This window comes from Apteryx rowi, unplaced genomic scaffold (assembly GCF_003343035.1).
Source record: "Apteryx rowi isolate R43461 unplaced genomic scaffold, aptRow1 scaffold_355, whole genome shotgun sequence".
NCBI classification, from domain to species: Eukaryota; Metazoa; Chordata; class Aves; order Apterygiformes; family Apterygidae; genus Apteryx; species Apteryx rowi.
Window position 1 is genome coordinate 598,814 of NW_020450030.1, and position 20,119 is coordinate 618,932.

Here is a 20,119-nt window from a genome sequence, read left to right on the forward strand (position 1 = left end):
CCAAATGTCACAACTTCTACCATCCTTAAACAATAAGACCTCCAGAGAGAAATTATACTTCATGGCTTTATACCTTGCTATAATTTCCTGCAGATATCTGTACAGTGAAATAGAAATGTAAAACATTACCAAAACACAGTGCTAGCATTCTACACTCACTGCACAGGCATTACTAAATCTTCAGGTAGCTAAACATTGGAGAACTCCTCCTAAATGCACTTCTTCAGCATAATAAAAAGCTATATAACAGTAGAAAGTTACAAAATTTTACAGTGGGATTCACATATCCCTACTGATAAAAAAGCAACAGCTACACTTTATGAGGACATGCTTCATTTTTTAACAAAATCCCAAGTATAACTGTGTTATTTATTCTTATTTATCCACTACTAGTCATTAAAATTGAAACTACTGAGACTATCTGCTGAAATTTTATCTTGAGGTGTTATCTCAATGAATGGGTCTCTTACCACGTGTTAATCAGCATGTATTACCAGACTAAGTTAGCTATGATGCTGTTAGTAAGAAACAGTAAGATGCTCTTACCTCCTACATATAGTGGAGAGTCAAAATTCAGAGTGGATTGCTTGGACAAGTTGGTAATTATCTTGGGGCTCCCTCCATCAATAGACAAGGACAGAATCTGATCCATGGCTAGCAGCTCCACAATGTGGAAATTGCCATCGTTAATAGTCTCCACGCTGCAAAATAAACATTAATATTAATTTTAAACAGTTGATGCTCTGTTTAGAATGCTTTTTATCTTCTTTCCTTTAAATAGTATACAGTTTCAAAACAGAACTTCTCCAGGAGTGCAGTTTCCTGAAAACTACGTTTTAAGTAAAGGCATTCATGCATGCTGAAGAGCTAATGCAGTGTAATATCCCTTCAATAACACTCTATTAACAATATGTATTTTAATTATTCATAGCTCTTTCTCATTCAAAGTTATTCCTGTCGCCACCAAATCATGAACTACATAAATGTAGCTTCGCTGGTATTCTAAACATCAGTGGAGATACATTTACTAGGCAGAATGCCAAATGCAAAAAAGAGTTTGGAGTTCCTATGCAACAGCAACATTTTAAAATCTTATTTATTTAAAATCTTATTTGACTCTGTGTGTGCACGCGTGTGTATCCTAGATGTTGCACAGTATTCAGTTTACATATCTTGCAAATCCTGAGCTGACTCCAGTGACGTATAAACCTATTATTTCATGAAATCTGAGACTGCATCTAGTTGTAGACCTGCCAGACAAAGTCACATCATTGGTTCAGACAGCTCCACTTATGCTAGCACTAAAGTAATTGCTTGTGTTTACTATGCATGGTTATTTGTGTATTCAGCTTTTGGCTAGTACAGAGACTATTGTAGTATTGTAGTAAAAATAAGGAAAAAATAATTCAACTCTAGACAGGATAATCTAATATAAACTTTTTTTAGCACTATCCAAGATAGAAAAAATAGTGTTATTTTGAATAATAGTCATTGATAAAAGTGAATGTTTTATTCAATTTTATACTTGTGTTGAATACTTTACCCTTCTGTAAACTCAAATCTTATTTTTAATAAATGCAAAATTATACAGTTAAAATACACTATTTCCACACATTAAAACATTTCATGAAATTGTAAACAAATTGTTATAAAATACATACTGCATCCAAAAACAGAAACAATTTTAGGATGCTTATTGCAAAAGAGTATGCTCTTACTAAACAACTTTATATTGTATTTTAAAGGAACAATCTTTTTCCTGCGAAATGCTTTTAGTAATCTACTAAAACCACAGTTCCCTTGATATTATTACCTAACAAAGTTTAGCATTGTTTCCCTACTACATAAATTTAAGCTTTGATTTTATATTGCCGTCTGAGTGCAATCATTTCTARAAGTCATTTATTTTAAGTAAAATGTCTCTTATAGAATCCAGAGCAGTGCCAACTGCTACAATTTTCAGCAGGTAAGCATACAGTAGATGCAGTTTTAAAACACTAAAGGTGTAAATACAGCAGAAAAAGATTCAAGAAGAATTCTTTTAATATTCCCTTTTACTTCTGAAAGTAATTTGTAGCAACAATTGTAGCAACCAGTTGTAGCAAACAGATCACGAACAAGAAATGACGCCTATTCTCTTTTTGCTCACTCTTGCAATATCTGTTTGAGAAGAGTGCCATCAAAACCTCCTTGGAAATTCAGGTGATATTTTAAGGTAATAAGTTTTTGGAGAACTAGAGAAATTTGGCTTTGAAAGAACTGCAAAAAATTTTGCTCTAAAAGCAGATGTGGATTCTGTCTCTTAATGACTTTGGAAGCAAAAACCGTATCTTTTTCAAGATTCGCACTTTTTCTCAGAATCTAATTTTTAGGTTTCTCCTCAGAATCCAGGGAAGGGAAAAGTCCCACTTTTTATGACTGCCTAACACAGAAGAGAAGAGAAACTGCCATTTCATTTCTGCTTATGCTGTGAAGTTCTGCACTTTACACTACTCTGCAGCTAAGAAATTATTTGACAGTAACACCCAGGAAAAAAAAAAGTAGCACTTCCACGTGTGAGTTCTAGTAGAACACAAATGTATAAATTCTCTGCTGAAAGCTACCTCTCAGTCAGTTTTAATTCAACAAATAATATAGCATCTTTCCAACTTTTTTGCGTAAGTGTTATTTTCCAAGCAAAATCATGTCTTTTGGCAGTATGTTTTAATTACAAAATGTCTGACACTACATTACATTTGCATATCTTCTCTTTAACTATCTATTGAAAAAAATGTGACTTTAATACAAGGAATTAATACGTATTTTGTTTCTGTTAGAAATTTGTTTTATGCAGGTTCACCTGTAAATAGCAGAGGCTGGATAAGATCCTGTGTCATAACTGACCCTCACTCTACCACGGTACAGCTCTACTGCTATATGATCTTTATCGCCTTTGTACAGCAGGATCCCACTGTCTTCATCTGTGGCAATCTAGTTAAAAAAAAGAAACACTTAGAAAGTAACTAAAAATAAATATTAAATTAAAATGCTCTATTAAGTGAATCTCTGAATTTACTGATATAATCTCTTACTTCACTATAAAATTCTTGTAAAGAGTGTAAAGCTCTTTAAGTGAGCCACTGATAACTTTGGCTACTTTTCCACACTATGAAGAGTCACTTGCATGTTTTTGAAGATCAGAATCCGCAATGCAATTTTACCTGCAGCGTGATGTTGGTTTGGGGGCGTATCTTAGCTGAAGGGATTTGTAGATAGGATTCCTTGTTCACAAAGTTTATACTGATCAGCTTTTCACACTTCTCACCCTGGTAGCCTGATAAACACTGACATCTTGGTTCACTCTCTTTTATGATACACTGGGCTCCATTTTGACATTCATAATTATCACAAGGGCTGGTGCGAGGTAGAACCATTGGTGGTGAAAACTCACAAAACAGGCCACTAAATACAAACAGAAAAATCAGTATTTCCAAGAAAATTGTGACTTTGACATACGGAAGCCATATGTGTTTGTACTATCTTCAGATCTTTCTCACCTGTATCCTTCTGGGCAAACACATGTATATCCATTAATGGCATCGGTACACTGTGCTCCATTTTTACATTTGTTGTCCTGGCAGTCATCAAAGTCAATATCACAATGCTCACCTACATATCCAGGTGTGCAATCACATCTGTGAAACAGGAAAGCAAGTGGAATAGCACAGTGCCTTTTTACCATACGGCATGCTTATGACAAAGTTAAGGAACTCCTGAATTGTTTAAAACACAAGGAAAAAATCTCTTGTAATATAGTTAAAATTAGAGATTGTAATTCAATGCATTACTGGGACTATATGTATAAAGGCTATATGTAGCTTAGTCATGTTATTATATGGGGAATCTACAATTGTAATGAATACAGGTTTGCCATTACACTTGCTTACTCATTATCTGACATTATATCAAATATTTGTGGTTTAAATCTAGAGAGCCCTCGTGAATCATTTTGACAGTTCTTCTTGGAATTTATGAGTAATGCAGAACACTAAAAATAAGCAATATACTCAGTCACTGAAACCCAGACAAATAATCCACTGGAGGATATTTTCTTTGTAAATTACCGAACAACTGTGAATGGACCGACACTCCATTTATAAAGTATAGAGGTTAAACATACAAATTTTTCCCTTAGATTTTAACCATCAGGATTCACTATAAATAGCTTCATGGTTATGAGCTATTCTGTGAACGAACAGAAGTCTCAAAACAAACCCTCTACCCCCTCAGCCCCTCAAAAGAAAATGGACTGAACTGTGTATCCTCAAGCTAGTATGTAAGGTTGGTTTTCCTTCCATGCAACTCTGACTGTTAATGCTAGTGGCATTTCTGCAAGGAATTCTCATATATTAGACTGAGTCAGAACTCTGTGAAAAATGAATGGAAAAGATTACAAATCCATGTATTCATATGATTTTTTTTTAATTAAGACATATGTAATTGATTTCATTAGACCTTGTGATCCTCTTCTTGGTTTTGTTTCCTTTAATATCTAAAACTTGTTCTAAAGTACCAAGAGTGATTTTAAATAGATGAAAAACTTTAAATTATATGAGTAAGAAAAGGGAAAAGGAATATAAAGCACACTATTTAAAAGCTGACTAAGTGAGATACATGCTTGAAGTTACTGCATGTGTTATTTTATGATTTAAAATCTCAAAAAGTAACATGGCAGACATGAACTAGGCAGTAAAGTATAAGATGCCAAACTAGTTTTACTGAAGTGACATGAATAAACATAATGCACAACAATTTCAATCCAACAAGTCTGAAACATGTTCCAGTTTAAAACTATCAACTTCACGTTCATTTGAATATTATATATATTTGAATATTTTTTGCCACATTTTAAATAATGTGCAACTTTAGAAGTAGTAGGAATGATAATAGATGATAACCTAGGTCTGGCACAAGAGCACACCTCACATAAAACAGGTGCTTATGACGACAGTTTAAAGCTGCAGGTTTCCTAAATTTACTAGCCTAAAGTCCATTAAAAACACTTTAAGGTGTTTCTTTATCAGCATATTTTTATCAGTTATAATATTGTGTAATTAAAGATTAGTTGTCCTTGGGATGAATGTCTTTATTTTTATATCTTCTAATGTGCCTTACTAATAAATCTCTTCTGCAATTACTATTCAGAAAAGAGTAAAATAATCCCACTTCAATTAAATATACTTATTTTCCTACAGTCCAAGTTACCAAAAATATGTTGTATAGACTGGCACAGAGACTAAACTCTCTACTTTTCTTAGCTCCTATTTAAAATCTGACTGGAATTGGAATGGATAAGGATCTGTTAATTCAGTAAGAAACATTTAAGCAATAACGTAGATCTACATGAAAATAAGCAGGCCTATTCTGCCAAGATATTTGATAATAATTGAAATTAGTATTTTGAAAATAGAACTGACTTCTACTAAAACAAAAGCAAAGGAACTGGAGCAGGATAAAGAAACAGAAATTTAGACGCAGTTGGACTGTGACAATATCTTAGACTTACTTGTATCCTTTGGATGTCAAGATACACTTTGAGTCATGCTGGCAAGGATTCAGGTCTTGAGCACAGAAATCTAGTTTCTCCTCACAGAGCTCACCTGAAATGCAATGAATGCTGTTAGCTCAGTAACAATACCACAGTGACCTGAAAATACCTGTTTCTATCTTAAAAGTAATTGTTGTAACTTGAATTGTTAATGCTAAAACATCCATACTTCATTATGTAACAATAAATACTACTATTTTAATTTTTGTTGGTACTCCCTTTACAAAAGAAAATTTCCTCAATTCAGTCAGCCAAGTATCCATGGGTATAAATGACAATTTTGCAATAAAATATTTTTTAGTTTAAAATATATATCTAGCTATGCTGTACAGCAAAACACTAGTGCATGAATCTCTTTTCACTAACACAAAAAAGCCATCAATATGCTTTTCACTTATTTATATCTGAACACATTACACGCAGAAACATTCAGATTTGTATTAGAACTAATTATTCTAATTATCTGAAAAGAACTGTTGTTAATATCACTGTGTATCAATATAATTCCAATTATCCAACAATGAAAACTTGCTTTCTACTTTAAGTCTTTAAATAAGACACACTGATTCTTGCATTTGTTAATGTACCATAATTACTATAAACCGCTTTGTGAAAAGAAAAAAAACCCAACAATGTCAAATGTCTACACTTCCCTTCTCCTGGAAGCTTAACAGTGGCTGTAATTCCCAACATGGGCTGTATAGTCCATAAAATATTTTAAAATGGTTAAAATATGATTTCACTGCATTTTATCAAAAGTAAACACTAATGGGTGCATAAAAAGATCAACTAATGTCTTGTTCTCCAACTCTCTAATCAGAAGATACCACGAACAGTGCTCTCTCTAAGTGTATCACTAGTTCATAAGAGAGGCATACTTATTCCAGCATTCATATGAAGAACATATGTACGATCCACAGGTGTAAAGCCTGTGTCTGTTGAACTTAGGGACTCATGGGTCTAGCGGGCCCTGAACCCATGGCAGGAGCAGGGTTGTCCCCTCTCAGTTGTCAAGTAAGCAAAGTGGGCAAAGGGAGAGAACTACAGCTGTGCTCCGAAAGGAAGAGTGGAGCGTGGCGGCAGATGCCTGCACTGCTCAGGTGAGATTTGCCTCCAGAGAAACACAGTATTTGGTATCCCTCAGTTTTACTCATCTGAGTGAGTGCCATAGTGGCCTGCAGTTTAGGTAACTAAGGAACCGATATCTACTGGAATATCTGTAAGGAATTTTTGGAGTGGGCACATACCCATAGGTGCATGTGTACATGTGTGAACAACTTCTTCAGCTACTCGTGTTATTATGCCATTAATATAAGCAATAAGGTATCTGACATTCTGCACTGCTCGTTGTCATGTTCTCAGAGTGTCTAGCACCACACAGGACCTGCCCTCTGGCTCAAATGGGTTTTAGCATAACAGAAGTACAAATAATAATAAGCTGAAAAAAAAAGTAGATGGTTAAAATGTCTGTGTTTCTCTCTCTTTTTTAAAAAAAGTCAAGTCGACAGGTTCAACAGAGCCTCCTGAGAAAGGTGTCATTTCCACAGCAAGTGTGCTTAAGTACCAGTATGTAAGACTATATCATGAACACTAACAATGACTACTCAGCACTTGAGATGTTATTTCCAGAACTTATCTTTTAGGACGTGCAGAACTTGTTTCAAATGACAGACAAATAAATAAAACTTAAAGAGCTAAGCAGCAGTCCACATTAACATCAAAAAGAAAAAAAAAGCCAAAACGGAACCAGAGTGAAAGATGGTTGTGCTGCATAAAACATGTCTGAAACATATATTTAAGGATGAAAAGGCATGGGGCCTCCACATCTTCAAGCATGACAAGGGAAGCCAAAACCAGCCAGACAAGTGCTTTGCAGCCTTCCAGCAGAAAACCCTAGACCAAAAGATCCAGACTGGTTCTACACAATGATTAAAAAAAAAAAAATGATGGCACATTACCATTTTGAGAACAGTGCAGTTTCCCTACAGAACCAAAAAAATCTTTGAGTTAACACAAGACGATGGCCTTTGAGCACAGGCTAGTCCTCAGGAAAACTGTCAGTAACAACGTGATTTAGTCAATATGTTTAGGAAATTGAATGAAGATCAAATGCAGCACACTAAAGATGACTAATAAAAAGGATTTTAATTCCATCCTCAAAGCTTCTTCAACCTGTCTATAGACCTATTAGCCCAGAAATGCTGAACTGTTATGACTGGGTCAGTGCACAAAGAATCCTGAAATACCAGGAATTCTTAGCATCCCAGATTATATCCAAACCAAACCAGATCGCTTTCTCTTTTGAAAGAGTTTTGTTTGAACAAACACATGCATAAGATTCACATAGCGGTTGTCAATTTGCAAACTTGTTTTAATGGCTGTAGACCATTAAAAGGCCAGTAACATTTAAAAGTAATTTATATATGTATATATACACACACATATATATATATGTCTATGCGTGTATGTGTATGTGTGTGTATGTGTGTATATATATACACACACATATATATGAGAATTGAGAATTCAGATTTTCAGGATCATGCAGTAGAAACATCAAAAATCACTTTTTAAAAAATCTAGTTTACATGCATTCCTATGGGGTAGAAACATGTGTGTACGTGTGTGTCTCTATATCTATATCTTATTTTGAAGTATATTCTGTATTAAATTACTTGCAGAGCTGCAAAATATATGACCCCTCCCAATTACAAGTAATAAAAATATGGCTGTACAGAATGGTGCTAACACCTGGACAAAAATTCCTCTAAACATTCCCAAGGTTATCAGTTCTAACAGTGTATCAAAGACTTTCTGAAAAAGACTTACTGAGCCTATCTTTCAAGCATGGTTGGAAGTTTCCTTTCTCTCTACAGTTACATTTACAGTAACAGTACAGTGGAAAATCCCCCAAATACCTAGAAAAGACAAATTAGCACTGGCCTAACAGGACCAAACAATTTCACCATTGCTGTTAACTTTATTGAACCGGAATATTTTGCTACGGGATAGAAATTGGGCCATGGCTTAGACTACTATTGACAGTGACCTCTGATATTTCTTGAAGGATTCCAAACGTGCCCAACAGCTTTATGGAGCAGTGTCTAATCCCATGCAATTTTCCTTCCCATCTAGACTCTTACAAAATACATCAATATGAAGACATGAAAATACTCTTAGTCAGAATACACTGCCTTTTAGTAGTCATGTGCTGATGGCCCTAATATCTTCTGAACATCACTGAGAGCTCAATCAACTCATGAAAAGCTCAGGGAGGTTTGAAAAGTCTTAATTCCCAGCTCCCAGTTACAGCTGGGAATCCTGCACACAGGCTGTGAGTCAGACTGGAATTTTAAGATTGAAACAGGCTTACAGCTTTGAAAAATGTCCATTTCAAGCCATAAGATCACAGAATCACAGAATCGCTGAGGTTGGAAGGGACCTCTGGAGATCATCTAGTCCAACCCCCCTGCTCAAGCAGGGTCACCTACAACATGTTGCACAGGATCATGTCCAGGCGGGTTTTGAATATCTCCAGAGAAGGAGACTCCACAACCTCTCTGGGCAACCTGTTCCAGTGCTCTGTCACCCTCACAGTGAAGAAGTTTTTCCTCATGTTCAGATGGAACTGCCTGTGTTTCAGTTTGTGCCCGTTGCCTTGCGTCCTGTCGCTGGGCACCACTGAAAAGAGTCTGGCTCCATCCTCTTGACACCCTCCCTTAAGATATCTGTATACATTAATAAGATCCCCTCTCAGCCTTCTCTTCTCCAGGCTAAACAGGCCCAGCTCTCTCAGCCTTTCCTCATAAGAGAGATGCTCCAATCCCCTAATCATCTTTGTAGCCCTTCGCTGGACTTGCTCCAGTAGTGCCACATCCCTCTTGTACTGGGGAGCCCAGAMCTGGACGCAGTACTCCAGATGTGGCCTCCCCAGGGCTGAGTAGAGGGGGAGAATCACCTCCCTCGACCTGCTGGCAACACTCTTCCTGATGCAGCCCAGGGTACCATTGGCCTTCTTGGCCACAAGGGCACATTGCTGCCTCATGCTTAACTTGGTGTCCACCAGCACTCCCAGGTCCTTCTCAGCAGACAACATCCACTGCTCTCCCCTCATCTACCCAGCCAGTCATTCCATCATAGAAGGCTATCAGATTGCTTAAGCATGATTTCCCCTTGGTGAATCCATGCTGACTACTCCTGATCACCTTCTTTTCATCCACATGCTTGGAGATGGCCTCCAGGATGAGCTGCTCCATCACCTTTCCAGGGATGAAGGTGAGGCTGACTGGCCTGTAGTTCCCCGGGTCCTCCTTCTTGCCCTTTTATATAATAATAATGCAACACTACCAGGCCTACTGCTGCCAAATGGTTTGCAAACATCATCAGCTTTTGCTGAAATTATGGTCGGACTACGATCTGAGTACTGGAAACTTTCCAGTTTGCACAGTACAAAGGTGCAGTGACTGAAACAGGAGAGAAACGAATATTCAAAAAAAACAACCCTCGCCTTAAAAGGACAGGACTTATGTGCTGAGCAAGACAGCATAAAAGGAAGGAGAGTATGCCCCTGTATTTGCAAAGTGTACGTATTGTAAAAAAAAAAATCAGAATTATATCATTGGAGGAAGCATTCAGCAACTAGCCTAGGGAAGGAAAAAGGAATCAAGGAAAGGACATGGTAAACACTGCAATCCATGCAGTTAAATGAGAATGTAAAAAGCCCTATGAACAAAAAAGTCAGTTTTTACAGAAGGTACAAGCTCTTTCATTGTAAAGAGTAGAATTCATGACAGATATGCCCATAGGATAAAGAAAAAGAAAAACAAGAAAAAAATCTAGGATCGAATCCAAAATATGTGAATCAGATACTGAATTTCTGGGTGAAAATATATATAAAAGAAGAACAAACCAAAATAACCCAAACACAAGCTCTTAATTTGTTCCATTAACATATTTATATCCTGAGTGGAGCTCTCCCATAAGCAAAATATAACAGTTCAGGAAAAAGTTTATAGAAAAGGTAAGTAAAATTATGTGATGTGGAATCTTAGACACTGAAGAATACCTTCCTAGTACAGCAACATCTCCTTTGACACACTGAATAACCAATGTGTTATTCAGAATTTAACCAAGACAAGGTGAAGAGGAAAGAAACACTTTGTTGAAATGAAACGATAGTCAGCTCCTGGTTTTATTGGAAGGAAATGTTAGAGAGTTACCTAATTTGGAAAATATAATGCAATGTTTTTAAAACCATACTTCAGAAAAAGTGAACGTGAAACAAATGTCTGAATTCAAGGAAGCTTGACATCAGTGTTGTGTGTGCACATTCTTTTATTCATCTAATAACATTATAGCTGAGGCTTCTGTAAGAGCTTGGCTAAGTAATTACATTTTTGAAGACTGGAAGATTTCTGTACATAGAAAAATAGGCAACAGACTAGTTTGTTTCAAAATAAGCAGTGGATAAAATGTCAGAAATCCTATGAAAAGTTTCCAACATTTAAATAGAAAGAGCAATAATTCTTTGCATGAGATATCTTGCTTAATCTGTGGAGTCTCATTTCTGGCAAGGGGTACGCCTGAAACCAGTGGGACTCTGACTCTGCATGGTCAGTGCAGCCTGAATGAACAGATCATTCCACAGTCAAGACTGGAACATTTACTGAGATTTTACAGCTATATATAGAGACATAAGACTCTCTATAGAGTCTTTAGACTTGAAACTTAAGCAGCCAGACAGCAGTGTTACATACAGATGATGAACTGTGTGCAACCTTTGATTACCTAGCCAATCAGAGTTATAAGCTTGCTAGATTCATAGGTCAGGTGGTGGTTCACTCTTATGATTTGATGAGATTATAAATCGCAGAAAAACTTAATTCTGTATTTGCCTATATATATATATATATGACAGGTAGTACAACAAATAATAAGGAACAATGCAATGAGGTGAAAAAGGATTTACATCATGGTTATTTTGAATAAGTGGGCAATAAATTCAAAATACAGTTAAATAAGGAAATATGAGCCAGTATATTACTGAATGAAGAGGAGAGCTTTAACACAGACAGATATGGAATTCTGAATAGAACAGTATATTGATAATTCATTGACCAAGAAATTACAGGCTTACTAAAGAAACAACCTTAAAACCACCAGTGTTATTAGCACAAAGCTGAATATGATATTAGAATAAAAACTGGGGACAAAATTCAAAAGAAAAAAAAGTCAGTTTTAATTATCATAACCATTTTTTTTTTCTAGAAGACTTATCCCTTGTTCCAAAAGAAAGATATCAAATATATATTGCAGACCTACTGATAATTACTGAAATAGCTGGATTTTATATGTGCACATATTTGTCTATTCCAGCTTCACAGCTTGGCTGCCATATACTGTAAGTCAACTTTTTCAATCTTTATGTTTTATCAAATAGGTATTATCATCTGAGTCTGTGACTGGGAGTCACTGTTTAATTACTTTTGACTCAAATTGCCAGTAGACTGTAGGAAAATGTTAATGCTATTTATCAATGTATATACAGAAAAGTGCTGCATTTTTATGAAGTCTTGAGTTTGATGAACAGTAGACAACATAGATATAGTATCTAAAGTGCTAAACACGCGGTTCAGAAAAGAAAAAGAAAAATATACTATATTATGGATAAAGTTGCTTAAAATAAAAAAAGTTCACAGTCACAGCAGGATGTAGTTCATAACCAAGAACGTGAAAAATTTGTCGGAACTAATTTTACAGACAAATTCTGGATCTGATTCATTGTTGGACTGTTCCAGTGTTTCACCATTGCTTAACTCTGTTGAACTATGCCTCATCCTTGTGGATCTCAGTGCAAGATGGGGGCTTATTTATTTAGTTGTTTAACAAAGCTGGTTGTTTTACATATGCAGTTTGGCAACAACAAAGAAATAGTAACCTTAGGCAGGTAAGCTGTGAAGCTTTAAGACAATTTAGGAAAACAAAAGGATGGATCATGATCCAGAATCCCTAATGGAGTGATCAAACTGAAGTAGTAAGAGACTCAGCTTGCCAAGGATATCATGTATATTCCCTCTTCAGCATTTGTGAAAATGCGGCATAATTATTTAATTCTGAAATACAGAACAGTATGGCCATTTGATTATATTAATAACATGAAACAGAAAATTTTGCTATGCAAGATGAAAAGCAAGAGTAGCAGAGGTATATTTTTTTACCCTAATCAAGTTGTAACATTTAATCTGTAATTCTTACAAGACTGAGGATTATGATCCTGATATAATGAAATAATTAGATATATATATCAAGTTTGATATGACATGATTTGCATTAGATTACTTGCACACTTAAATTTTAGGCATGTACTTATTTGATTACCAAGTGAATTGAAAGTATTAACAACTCAGCTCCTTTATTAAGGTAGCAAGAGGGCCATGTAACAAAGTTGGGAAATATATAAAAATAAAACATATGTCTGTATCTGGGCTCCCCTAAACCGAGATGATTACTTAAAATTATCCTTTTTTTCCTACTACTGTCAGAGTTCTGAAGATGTCTGCCATGGTAAAATTAACTTATCCCACAAGTAACTTGTAGGCCATTAATAACTTTCATGTTCAGTTGGAAAAGTAATGTAAGTATATATCACATGCACATCTGTTTAATTTTGGTTCTGTACTTAGTTCACATCCCCTGGGTCTTTGATAATTTGCTTGTGAGGAATATTTTCTTGATAAAATCAGTAATTTTAACATGTTATGATTCACCCTTGTTTCATACATTTACAATGACTATAACTGTTTATGATTCATTCCCTTTTGACCTTTAATCACATTTAAAACAGATATTTAAACTACCAGCAAGCATAATTACACAAAGGTAACAGCTGTTTCAACTTGAAATGAGGACTTGAATCTCTACATGGCAGCATCTTCAGTTTACTTCCCATTTGAAAAGCTATTTTTCATGGGTATAGAAAATAATCTTATTTAAAAAAATTATTAATAAATTAATATATCTTATATAATTATATAATATATCTTATTATATATAATTATATAATATATCTTATTTAAAAAATCTTATTTTTAATTTACAAGAGAAAATTCTAAAGATTTATAATTTAAACTACTAGAAATCAATGACAACAGGCAGATAATAGTGCTTCTGACAACTGTAAAGCCAAATTTTATCCATGAAACACAGATGTCAGTCCATTAATCACTAACCTGCTTGGTTTGTTTAGTATTAAAAGCAAGACCAACTATGAACAAAACTTTTATGCTTATTTATATTGAGGTTGCATTTTTTTTAATCAATCTTGGGACAAGCACTGTGTTATAAAATCAACCAGTAGGGGGGTAGTAACAGAACAATGTAGAAAAAATAATAACTTAGGAAGCAACAAGGGGAAAGAAAAACAGGAGGGTACACTGTCCAAAGAAATAATAATAAAATGCAACTACAGCGACCTGCCTAAATGGAATGCAACTTTAAGCATGTAACATCTGCGGTCTGAACCACTTTCTGGAAATGTCTATTTCTCTCTATCAGTTACGGAGGAAAATTAGGCTCTGAATTTAAGTGATACGAATAATGTCTAAATTAATCAACATGGATAGTATAATTGCATCCTTGACCAACATGCTCTTTCATGGATAATGAAAATCATTTTTAATACTTGTGAAATATTATATTGTTTTATACGCTGCACAATATATTTACCAAATTAACTTAATGGCAAATACAATACAAGATATTGGGACTCATTTCCTTTCAAAACTAAGCATGAAACTCCATAAACGTGTTATCATTATGTTAGCTCTGAGATAGTAAAGCAGATCTCTCCTCTGGAAAGTAAAAAGGTGAAAAGGAAAACCCAAAGACTATATACCTCTGCGTTAGTGAGATCAGTGTTAGTTAGACAGAAACTGGAAAAAAACAAAACAAAACAAACAAAAAAAACCCACAAACCAAAAAACCCCCAAACCAACCAAACAAACTCTGATCAAGAATACCCAAAGGTCAAACCCCTCCACCATTACCTTTCTTGCACCATAAGCTTAGCTTACTGTGGTCATTTCAGGTACTTGATTTTTTTTCTTTTTTTTCCTTTAAATATCTAACAGAAATTATAAGCAAGAGGATTGCCATTTTATATTCCAGCATAATTTCTAGTACCATAATGTAACAAAGAAATTAAAGCAACACAGTGTTATAAAACAGAATATATAAGAACGGAGCCAAGGTATGTCTTAAACACAATGAGAAAAAAGATTTCAGAAGACCATCATAAGACTTTTTGTTTGTCCTATCAGCGGTTTCATAAATTTTTAATACAGCTGAAAAAAAGACAATGAAGGCAGTATTAAAGTACTCGTACACAGCAATGTGTATTTTCAATGACATTCATTTGACACGTATTCATAGCAAGATCCAAGTGCCTGATTTGAGGATTTACAGTGAGCTTTCTACATGATATCTAAATAAAATTTATTTGATCATTTTTAAGAACTGAAATCCATGCACCTTTAAGGAAAGGAAAGTGAGAAACCAAAGTAAGTGAAAATAGGCTTAAAAGACAACTGACCTTTTTCCACTTCATTCAGATTAGCAGCTTGCAGTGACAAAGACAGAAGAGACAAGAGACTTTTTACATTGTAATACAACAGCATAGCACATTAAGCTAATGCACAACTATAGCAGCAGAGAGGTTGACATAGCAAAATGAAGCAAGCTTCAGAGTTTTACCTATAGCAGAGCAAAACAAACAGAAAAGGTAAGAAGTATATGTCGCTGCTGGCATAAGAAAGGTTTTACTTTTGGATCAATTAGATCTGTGATCTAATGACTGATGGCAATGAGCAAGAGAAATGATCATCTGTAATCTATAGAATGTACATATAATGACCTGACATTTACTGGACTGCGGTTAAAATAAAGGAGATGGTAATGTTAAGAGAATAGCAAGGTTAAAGAGTGCAGGACATAGTGAGGTATTTCAAATGTTTTATTTCTCAAGGTTTTGTCAGACACTCTGAATGTCCACTGATCCCATACGCTTACTGTTGATTTCACAGTTAAGCTCTGTGACCTTAAGAAAGCTCACGGTACAGTGCACATACCATTCTTTGTCTTTCCAACCATAATTGGGGAGGTAATCATAAAACTTAACTGAATCAGGGAAAAATGGATTTCTGATTCTTAAACAATAACATAAGCCAACAGGCGTTTTATTTGTTTTTAAATCAATACTACTTACTTGAGAAAAGTGTCAATTTTCTAGGGATTGTTAGAAAAGGCAAAATGTGACGGCTTGGTTTTGCCCTATAAATATTCTTTACAGCATTTTTTGTATTTTTGTATTTGTATTTTCAGAGGTAGTTTGAGATTCCAGCAAGTCCTCTATGCATAAAGAAAACTTCAAAGAAGAATGCTTTACATTTCACATCAGCAGGTTCCAACCAACTTCTTCCTTATCTTGCGCTACTAAAATGCAGAGCCTATTTGCAGACAACCATTCACCCAGAAAAATAGTCTGGGCTGGTGCATTTCTACATTCAACAGATATGACCATGACATCTTGAAACCAGACAATTCGAAGTATTGCCAACAGACTTAAAAGCAAACAGGACAAGCCTGTGGTGATATTCTCCTGGTATGTACACCATCCCAGCCTCCAGCAACTGACAGCTCAGGGACTTTCTGAGCCAGAGATAATATCTTTGTATTTAAAAATATTTTTACCTACTATATATACACTCAATTTTCCTGATGATTAACTTATTTTTGCTTAGCTAGTACAGGAATTCACTAAGTGAAAAATACCTTTCATAAAAAAACAAAAAAAACAAAAAAACACCCCCAAAAATTTAGCAATACGCATATCTCATTTTAACCTCTTACAACACATATTGAAATTCAAAGGTTTAAGAGGTTCCTCATGAAAATCAGCTTATCTGTACTAGACCAGGATTCAGTTACTTATCTTTCAAATCAGGTTACAGGGCAGAGAAAAATTTCATATAAATAATTTGGTAACTCATACACAATTGAGGCAACTGTAAGATTATTTTATATTCTGAACAATACCATTTCTAGATCCTGATGCATCCAGACTACTGGCACTCTAACTCTATAACACTGAAGGTTATTTAATTATTATGCAAGATCAGGGATGGTGGGATGTGAAGACCTCTGGACTAGCTTGATGTTTTATACTTTCTCCTATAATTAATCTCAAGATTGACCTTAGATCTCACTATTGTGTCCTGTCTTCAGACATAAGACAGCTAGTCTATTGTGGAATTCTGTACTGTACCCTATAGAATCAAAAACCTGAACTTTTTCTACAACTTATGCATCAACTTACCTATAAAATGAGTTGAGGCTCTGTTGTCATATGTTTAGAAAAATGTGTGTGTATTTGTTTATGGTGAGGTGTGGAAAAAATCTGATGAGATTTTAAAATCTCAAAAATTTTTTTTAAAAAGAACAATTAAAATTACTCATTGAAAATAGATCATTTTGATTCATTTTAGAGCTGCTGAGAAGATCTCACCTACTCACATGACCTATTGACTTCAGTATTGATTACGAGTATGCACTGCATCTATAAAAGCAAATTTTTTTTCTTTTTAATGTAGTTTGCAAACAAAAAAACTTGTCAAATAAAATCATAGCATTTTCCTTTGGGAATTATGCACAAACTATTCAACAACAAAAGTAGAATCTTCAAAGAAATGTAGCTGGAATTTCCTTAGTTACCAATCCAATTAAAAATTTCCTTTTTTGTATTTTGACTGAAAAACCACAACTGCAATACAAACATTAAAATAAAAATGTTACCAAGGTTTATGCTCTTCTTTTTGTTYTAATCAGATACATAGATAGAGAAATGCTACAATTAACATTTTGATTGAATATGTAAAATGTAAATTTYAATTACAAAGCTACCAAAATGCAACAGACGCGCATAACATTATTAGACTAGTGCATATAAACAATCCTTTGTGCCACTCCAATGGATATTTAATACAAAACAGTCCTTCCCATAGGGTATTATGAATACATCAAGCTATCGACTACAGCAGTCTAAATGTAACTAGAGAAATGTAAAAAACTAGGAAATGGACAACACAGGCAAAAGACTGCAAAGCTGCTGAGGAGGAACGCATGTGCAAATGAATTGTCTACTATTTAGTAGGTATATGAAACCTGTTAGCATAAAACCTCTAACCAGGAAAACTGGATTGAAGTGACTTGGCTTGCTTTCTTCCAGCCTACCTAGTAGAGTAGTTGATCACATTTTTAAAGGATATTAGCAATTGATCCTGGGGGCTGAAACTTGACTCAGATACAGCTGAAATGTTAATTAGAGGAACAAACATATCTCTGTGCATATTAATGGTCCTACCTGTTATTTGTTTCTAAGACTTGAACTGTCAGTTGCAGTACCTGGCAAAAGGGTATCTTGCCTAAACAGAATATTGTCTATTCTTCCAGATATGGACCATCCAGTTATTCTTAAATATCTTATTTGGGCTACTTTTAACCTGTACTGCTTTAGTTACTGTCCCTTGTTCTGTATGGGGACTTTCTTCCAAACACTTACCCAGCATAGGTACTGGATGAATACATATATTCTATTTTTAAATGGTATTTCTTTTATCTGTGTTCTAAGACCTCCACTCACTATGGGTTTCCAAGATTTAAATACTGACTTTAAATTTGAACATCTTAAATCATTTGTATGTTGGAGGTAATACCCTGGCTTAAATAGGAGTTAGCTGTGCTTTCAATAAGTGAAATTACCTTGACAGTTCACCTCCTCCCAGTTTTCCTGGATTCAAATTTAGTGCTCCCCGAGGATAGTGAAAACCTTACCGGAAAGGGGCAATAGGACTGATTATAGTGAAGATATAGTATGGTTGGGTAGAATTAATTCCTGGACTTTGGCCTGGCCTCCAACTGACAGAAACGAACAATTACATTCTCTCTCACAATACCTCTTTCATGCGTGCTAGAGCAGAAACCATCACACTCTACATTAATGTTTCTAACGGACAGTGGGACGCCACCCAGGGATGCCACATCCAGTTCCCTTCTAGCAAAGGAGAATCCTCCTCTGCTCCATTAGTAAACTGAAGAATAGAGGATAAAAGTAGAATATGTAATTTCCAGATTCCTACAGCAACAAGGTTGCTTCTTTGGGCTTTCAGGGTTAGCTAAGCAGTGGTGGGGGACACATTTTGAAAGATTTTTTAAATAACAAAATGCTGTAGTTTCAAAACTAACAAAGGAGACAATGAATGAGCATTAAGGAATAATATAACAGGAACATGGTGGGAAATCTGGCTTCAAGTCAATTGCAGAAGTACCACTAATTCACCTACAAACTGAAACTTTACTGTTGTTTTACTAGGAATATTCTTGAATTACCTGTACTTTCTCTTATACTCCTACCTGTATATTCAGGCGGACAAAGGCAAGTATAGTTGTTAATTCCATCCACACAAGTAGAATTATTTTCACAGTCATTGTCTTCACAGTCATCAACATTAACTTCACAATTTTCACCTTCAAATCCATCTGCGCAAGTGCACCTGTAATACAGAAAACAAAACTAACTACAAGGACATTTTAGCTAGGGAGACCGGACAAGAAGTTCTGTAATTAATAGGTACATTGATTAGTAATCACTATCCCATTAGGCAAATGGCTAATATGCTGTAAAAACATATATGAATACTACCAAAATGTTTTTATCTTAAAAATACAAAACAAAATAGGAAAGGTGCCTAAATTTGTGTTTTACTTCTTAGCTTCTTAAATTAAAGCTTCTTAAATTAAACCACTGAACTTTCCTTTTCCAGGTTGAAATGCATGCCACTTTTATAAGATTAAATTATATTTCTTATGGAAAGTGATCATGGAAAAATTTTTCAAAGTTAAGCACAGGCAAAAGACTTTGCAGGATCAAGGATTAGTATGCAATACTATATTCTTCTGTTATTCAGTTAAAATATACCATTTCCATATACAATATATGTATTAATATATAGAGACAAAGCCTACATAAACAAAAGCAGTAATTTTTTGCTTTTACATATGCTTATACAGTACACATACATCAAAAAAGATAATAAATGTAAAATCCCACTCAAAGATGATCATGCATATATCTCACGTAATTTGCAGTATCTATAATTTCTGCAGCTTTGATTTTCAATAGACTGCTTTGCTTTTCAAAATATGTAGTGATTAAACAAATAAATGAAAAGAGTCAAATTCTGTGACCGTGACTATGTCACTTTAAATTCTAGAGGCATGATATTAAGGTGTATACACTTAATTTTTAATAGAAAACTATTTAATCCTTGGGCAGAATTTGGATTAAAAAACAAGAATAATGTGCTAATGAATTGCAGAATAATGAATCGTTTCTTTTTGAAGTGTCATTTCTAACAAGCTTGAGGTGTAGATTATTAAATGCCTAATAATTTCACATAAGAATGCTAAAGAACTTTATTT

The 20,119-nt window shown here is 34.8% G+C and overlaps 1 protein-coding gene across 4 annotated transcripts in view; it reads right to left on the reverse strand.

Annotated features, from left to right (window-relative positions):
- Positions 1 to 20,119, reverse strand: part of SLIT2 (slit guidance ligand 2) — a 257,438-nt gene that overhangs the window by 11,763 nt on the left and 225,556 nt on the right. For all 4 annotated transcript variants that reach the window (XM_026072976.1, XM_026072977.1, XM_026072978.1 and 1 more), the window contains 6 exons: positions 19,052 to 19,191; positions 5,546 to 5,639; positions 3,537 to 3,674; positions 3,201 to 3,441; positions 2,840 to 2,970; positions 547 to 701 (listed from right to left, as the gene is read on the reverse strand). In XM_026072976.1, coding sequence (XP_025928761.1) covers positions 547 to 701; positions 2,840 to 2,970; positions 3,201 to 3,441; positions 3,537 to 3,674; positions 5,546 to 5,639; positions 19,052 to 19,191 — 899 coding nt within the window. The remainder of the gene's footprint in view (positions 1 to 546; positions 702 to 2,839; positions 2,971 to 3,200; positions 3,442 to 3,536; positions 3,675 to 5,545; positions 5,640 to 19,051; positions 19,192 to 20,119) is intronic.